The 7,430-nt window shown below is 41.6% G+C and overlaps 1 protein-coding gene across 1 annotated transcript in view; it reads right to left on the reverse strand.

Moving 5' to 3' along the window:
- BTAF1 (B-TFIID TATA-box binding protein associated factor 1) overlaps positions 1 to 7,161 on the reverse strand; it is a 47,219-nt gene extending 40,058 nt beyond the window's left edge. Inside the window, exon 1 of the mRNA XM_074830978.1 lies at positions 6,811 to 7,161. Coding sequence (XP_074687079.1) covers positions 6,811 to 6,824 — 14 coding nt within the window. The 5' untranslated portion in view covers positions 6,825 to 7,161. The remainder of the gene's footprint in view (positions 1 to 6,810) is intronic.
- Between the last annotated feature and the right edge of the window lie 269 nt (positions 7,162 to 7,430).

Below are 7,430 nucleotides of genomic sequence, written 5' to 3' on the forward strand. Positions count from 1 at the left end.
TAACTTGTTCAGAAGTAGATACTGTCTTCCTCTCACTTCAGAAATTTGAGATTTTCTAATCACTGCTGAAGTGTACAAGCAAGACAAAACCTGGAGCAGCAATTCAAAGTTCTTATGAACAGCATTACATTCAAATTACGTATTCTTTTCTTCTAAGAAATACATTAGCTTCTACACTGACAGAGTTCATTAGAAATGTTTCTGCCACAGACATCAATTCAGGTGCTTAAGAACTGGCATCGAGTAGCACTTGAGACACTTCAGAATGAGTCATCCACATGTGGTCAAGAGACATGACACAGGATGCAGGAGATCCTTGTCATTCTGAAGTGGGAAGGACACATCATACCATCTAAAACGGCACCAGAGACCTAGATTAGGCAAGTGAATACTCCCCACATAAATACTGCAAGTCATCAAACCCACAGCATTTCATTAAAGTACACTAGTTTTGAAAAGACTAAAGCTGGAATTCTTGCTTTCAGAACAGAACCACCTGAGAGATACTCAAGATTAACCAGCAGGTCTGCGATCAGCATATCAACTGGAACACCCACCCCGTGGGTGGAACAGATTCTTTGACCACTACACTACTACCACTGAAACAATTTTATCTAACAGTCCATCCTGCCCCCCTCCTCAATTCTTAATGAAAGATTGCAGGCAAGAATAATTCTAACCATAAACAATTTCATTTGCATTGTTATTAATCAGAATAGCAACATCGGCTGTCATGAAGAGGAACATCATCTCTCTAATCAACACTGTTACACAGAATGATTATGCATACAGGTTTAGTTCAGTTAACTAAAGGGAGTTTTGTGAATAAAAATACACAGAAAAAAATTATTGACCCCCAGTCACTAAGCATAACATAACAAAAGCCTTTTGCTCTTCCAGTGCATTATTGCAGCAAAGATCACAATATAAAAAATTACAAAGGACAAACACAAGTACTTTCAAAAGAGCCACCACAACTGAATCAGTAGGACTCTCCAGGTAGCACAGCTATTCCATGTTCTAGTCACTGCTTTTCAATCAGTTTTGCATATTCAGCATTAAACTAAGTTATACATGACTGTACCCAGGCACAGTAGGCAATGTTGCAACAAATGACCTGTTCTGTTTTTCATGTTAATCCTCAGTTCTTTGCTGCCTAAAGGTATGTGTCCAAAGAGAGGGCTGATCTCCATTTCAAGGGACAGTTATCATAATACTTAAAGTGAACCTTATGGGACTCCTGAGGAAACTGGATGATGTGGATTTGAAAGCCCTTCAGCTACAGAGGAATTAGAAAACTAGTAGCAGGACAGTTAATGACCAGGTCAAGACACAGAGGTTATCAACAGCATCTCCAAAATATTTCCAAAAGCAGATGAATTGTATAAAGATCCTGATCATCCCAGTGTAAGCATTCTGACTGGACTGGGTTCTCACAGGACTTCAGATGGGAAAACTTCCAATTTGTTGATTTCAATGACTTGAGGCTTTAAAGGGACAGTGAACTGATCACTGCTGCCACTGAAGTGATCTGTTTGGACTTACACCTATGTGTGTGCCAGTATGTTTAACTGGCCAGGGAGCAGCCTCCGACAGTAAATGCCGACTGGTACAGAACAGCACATAACTATCTAAGCATATATTCTAACCCATTAAAATTGTGTGACTGTACAAAAAACCCTTAGTGGTGTAGTCCCTCGAAGACTCTAACGTCAAACTCTGCCTAGAGCTCTTTGGAAAACTGCTAGCTAGCACCCATCAGAAGAGAATACTCCTATGAGTTCACAGTATAAATCGCATTTCAACACCCAGGAGCTTCCTCCCAGGCACTATTTCTTAGTACAGAAATAGCCCAGAAACCTAGAAAACAACACTAAATTAAATTTTAGACTTGACAAGGGTTGACACACTGTGAAATTCAACCTAAGCTCTAATGGAGATGTCTTAGCTTTTCTTGTTGACCTGATAATCCTTTGGTGGTGTTTCATCATTTGGTCAAATCCCAGCTTGGTCAGCTTCACAGCTCAAATAACCCAAGCCCCTACTAAAGCACACATAAACTGTTAAATAATCAAGTAATCAGCTTTCCAATATACAATCATCAAGCAAGAGAAAAATCACTGAACAAAATTCAGAACAAAGTGTGATGATACACAAAGAATGGATTGTCATTTTACTTCTCATAGGTGAGAGCCTGTAGAGTAAACAGTTATGAAGGTGCTGCTGTGGACAACAGAGGAGTCTTCTTGTTTCCTACAGAGCAGTGGAAGGGACACCTGGAATGAAACAAGACCTCCATGACCACACCGTTCACAATATTATATACTGCATATGGAAGCCAACTGAATGCTAAAATTAGTATAATTAATTCCATATGCAATGTATATTTCATATATGATCCATAGCATTAGGCTGTACAAGTTTTATTTGTAAACTATTACATATGTATCTACATCCACCAATCCAGCCCAAAACCATATGACTAATTACGTTACAAAAGCTGTGAAAAAGAATAGGAAATTAAAACAGCTGTAAAGACATAGTAACACAAGAAGTGTATCAACAAGTTATATAGGGAATGCTTTAGTAAGAATTCCATTTCTAGCTGCCGGAGCAGGTTAGAATCCTTATCAGAGCGCAATCCTGACTTTCAAGTTTCATTTCAGTCTGCTAAGTGTCTGAGAAATTTTACAGCTCTATCTCATTTGGGCAGCAGTGCACGTGCTACTTCTGCTTCCCCCCTTCCCATGACTATGCTGGCATTCCCTCCCACAAACAACAACAGGGAAGGCAGTCCACAGTTCTGGTCTTCGAGTTACTCTCCATCAATGAGAGAAGAGTTACACTATTTTTTCCCCTGCTTTGAGTCAGAACTCCTGTAATCGCATTGGTTAGAGAGTGTCTACCTATTCTGATGGAACAGGCATATGCCTTTAAGTAATAATGAAAACATACTTCTTGTTCAGTTTAACCCTTGCTTTTCATGCAAGAGCAGCCATGAAGTAATACCTTCCAAACAAGCTAGAAGCTGATTCCTTTCTTTAGAAAATTTGCAATAACACCAAAAGAACATTTCTAAAAGGTACATAGGGCCCATGAAAGAGATTTTGGATAATTTTGGTACCTTGTAAGAACTTCAACCTACCAATGATGCAGTATTAAACTTGAACTGTTACATAAGTGATGATGCCAGCCAGTGCAGCCATCTGTTCTTGGGAAGTCACAGCCCTACACTTCAACAGCCAAGAGCAACATACGAGGCCCACTTATTTTCCCAGAGCTTTACTATCATAGCCTTCTGACATAATTTTTTTTTTTAAAAAAACCCCTAAGTTCCTAATCTACATATGACCAGTTACACACAAATCCAAGTAAATGAAAACACAGAAAACTCTAGAAACTCTTATTAAACTTACATGGACCAAATTAAGAATCCTTGCAAGAGCAGCAAGTTGTTATGCTCTCCCACACTTGCTTAAGGAAGTGCCTTGAAAATACCCTGAAGAGGTAGGTTGTCTTTAAGGTATTTCAGGGTGAACTTAAAATACCTATTAAAATCAAACTGTTTATTCCTAATGCATCTTACCAGCTTCATGCATTTCATCACATTTTAAAAGCATATTTGTTCTTCTTTGTACAGTGAAGTCCATCAAAAATAGGAGAAAGCCATTAACAGCCCTGGTGTTGGAATACTGATACATGAGGTGCATTTGAACAGATAAAGACACTGGGAAAAAAGTTTTATTAGATATTGAAAGGCACTATCAACACTTTCTTATCTACTGAAACTCAATCACGCCGAGTAACCTATAAGCATTGTTATTTCCCATAAACTGGCAGTATTATTTTTTCATCTAAAGTATATCAAAAGATCACTAGTGAGCCATTGTATTTATTCACTTGGATCATATGCTTTGTAGGAATGAAGCTAAAGCAAAATTTTTCACTTCCTTTTTTCCTTCTCAGTTCCGCTATCAAGAATTATATTCTTTTTATTAGTTATGCAAACATTACAGTACTTCATATATACTTTTAAGACCAGAGACAGGAGATAAAGCCTACAAAATTAGCTTGCACATTCACAGAAAGAACATCAATCTTCCCACCCACCTATACATACTTCTGGAGGATGGTGTTCATTAGTCTTTTCAGCATAAAACTACCAAAGAGATGAGCATATATGAAGCAACTATTCTGCAACATCTTTTGGTATGAGGTATCTACTGTTCTGCTTTTAGGTCTGTTTTCTAATGTATCACCACAGAAATGTTATATAGAAGCAGGTCTTCAGTCCGTGTAATAGCAGACTCTAAAATGAGCATGTATACATATAATGCAGAATAAAATACCAAAATCTCTTTTGTCCATAGATTACAAATAAGTGACAATTATTTTTAAGATGATCTTATTAATAACAAAGCTGCAAATTCTCAAATTTTGAAATATTTCAAAGCATTCCCTATATTTGTTCAGGTCTTCCTGAACAGACTAGGGTTTTGAGAAAGGTTTTCAATTGGCCAAACAGCAGAAGCAAAGCTTTACTAGGAAAACAACCACTTGATAATTTACTGTTTTGAGAATGTAAAAATACCCTTCCTCCCCCCTACAAAAATGGTTATTTTTTAAAATATGGTTCCAATACAGAACTAACCCTAATTAAGCTTTTTGTTAATATCAGTGTTTGGTACACACTCAGCAAATACTGTGATCCTTGGAGAAAGATTAATTTGAACCAACTTCTCCCTCACTCTCTACCCTTGTATAGTTAGAACCATTCAACAATGAAGTATTATGTTGGTCCTTCAAAATATATAATGCAACTGTAACTACCTAGAGGAAAAGTGCAGATCTCTGCAATTAAATGAAGCTGGTACAGAAGCTGGAACAACTACACCCTTTACAGAAACATAATTACATGTCTGAAAGGAAAGGACCTTAGAAATCCAGTGTTCTGAAATAAAAGGTGAAGACAAGATTTCTTTTATTTGCAAAAGCAGCACTGGCATTGTATCATCAGTGTTCCTATGGCCCAACGGCCAAAAGGTTCATTTGTCAAGAGTTGCTGTGTAACTTCAAAGGGATACAGACAGGTTTTGCTCTATCTATTAAAAAACATGCACGAGGCTAAATTTACACAGTATCACTTCTTACAATTATAGAAACACTGGAGTTTGCCAGGAATAGCCAAGATATTACAACACTCCAAAATGTGCAATTATTTTACCTAATTTACACATGGAATTGAAACAATTCTATACCAACTCACAAGTACTACAGCACCTTTAGTGAAGTTCTATACCATACATTCAACTTGTGTAACATTTTGATCTTAAAACTGTACTCTGAAGCAATGTATCACATGCAATATTAATAAACACACCAACTTTTTTAGTGCTCCCCACTGAAGCTTAGAACAAGCCTTATCCAAAGTATTTTTTTTCCTGTCAGTTAGCAGACCAAACAGGTGTTAACTAAATCTTTGCATAGAGCACTACTGCTTTTCACTAAGCACACGTGGTTTTACAGAAACACTGTTAACAATGTGAAACCAATCTTTATAGTAGACACGACTTCAGCATACAGCTGAAAAACTGTATCTTGATATTCCAGTTAGCCCCTGTATCACACGTACATTAGCACAGTTTAAGCAGACTGCCCCAGACCTAAGGTAATTAGACTGCTACTCTGTTTTACATGATGGCTTACAGTATTATTTCAATGGACATAGTAGTCTTGTCACAGCAATCCTTACTACTTCCAGATTCTTATGGACACCTTTGAAAAAAACAACCAAACTAACAGATAACAAAAAATAACAGTAGAGTAAGATAAAGGGATAGTCTGCAGAAATTACAAAGCTCAAACTAAAACACCTGCTACCAGAAGTCTTAAAAGGTGTATTGCTACTATAAATTTTGATTAATAACAGATTTCCGCTATAGAGGTGCACACCTTTACTTTGCTACATAGAATTGTAAGCTATTCACATTGAGCTTCAGAAACAGAATTTACTTTTGTTACAGCACTTCAGAAGTACAGATACTACCCAACACGTGACTTGAAGCTAATCTATCACAAGGTTAATTTGGATTTATGGTTTCAAATATCCTGTTAGGAAGCTTAACATACTTATTTCACACACACACCAAAAAAAAAAAAAAAGATGGCAGGAATTTGTGCTCAGCATTTTTTATAAAACAGCTCTATTAAGACATGCCTCTGTATCTGTGAATATTTTAAACGCTGGCACACCCCAACGCACATGTGTGTAAGCAGATACTACCCAACATCTTGAGGCTGAGCCAGAACACACGAATCACTTTTCTGCATAGAAGCCTGCTTTATTTCTGTTACTTTACAACTAAGTGCTCTGAAAGGCAAAACGGTTTCTTGCCAGTTTTTGAGACTCGATATCGTTATCCCCTATTCCCTAGCAGTTTAACCCAAAGAAGGACTGGCCAACAAAACGAAGGCGTCGAATTCAAGAGGAAGCCTGAGAGGCCCCAAGCAGAGGCCTGAGGAAGGGACGGGGCTTCTGTGTGCGCCAGGCACGGGAGCTACCCCAGGCCAGGAAGCAAACCCAGGCGCCGGAGCACGCAGGCACCCCCAAACCCTACCAAGGCGGCCCATGCCGCCGAGGAGCACGGACACCGCGACGAGGCCGCCGCAGGCTCCCAAAGCGAGAGGAGGTGGAAACCGGCCACCCCACTCCACCCCCGCACCCCCCGAAGCCTGGCCACACGGAGGGCCGGGGACTCCGGGCCGCCGCTGCCGGCCCTCCTTCCGCCACCCTTCCCGCGTCCTACCGACCTGGAGACGGCCATGGCCGTCCGGAGCTGGGCCTCGCTGGAGGCGAGCGGCGGGACAGCAGGCGGGGGGGGAGGCCGGCGCCGCTCTCCCAGGGAGGAGACCGCAGGGCCTAGCTCGGGCCTCTCGGGCGCCGCACCCGGCCTCGGCCCCGCCGGTGATCCGCGGGGAGCGGCTGAGCGCAGCTGTAGCCGGCAACGATCAGAGTCCCGCTCCCCCTGGGGGGGCAGCAGCGGCGCGGGCGGGAATAGTGCACAACCCTCGGAGCACGAGTTAAAGCTTCTATTCCCCCATCGCCGGGGCGAAGCCCAATGCCTGGTTTTATACGAGCAGCCATCTTGTATTTATTCCCTTCCTCCATGATAGCCGCTTCCTGATTGGCAAGAGCTCCCGGACGCAGCCAATGGAGAGAGCGCTTCTAAGAGCAAGGAGGGCGGGCTCACGCAGCGCCCGGACTGAGCAGGACCGGCCATGGAGCCTGCCGAGCCGGCTGGGGGGGGTGGGGGGCCCCCCAGCCTCCGGCGGGACGTACCATCCGCACGGCTGTGGAGGGAGGCTCAAAGGAGAGCGCCCCAGTCCCTCGCCCCGCAGGGAGAAGGGAGGCGCCGGAACGCGAAGTACGC

This window comes from Strix aluco, chromosome 7 (genome assembly GCF_031877795.1).
Source record: "Strix aluco isolate bStrAlu1 chromosome 7, bStrAlu1.hap1, whole genome shotgun sequence".
Classification (NCBI taxonomy): Eukaryota; Metazoa; Chordata; class Aves; order Strigiformes; family Strigidae; genus Strix; species Strix aluco.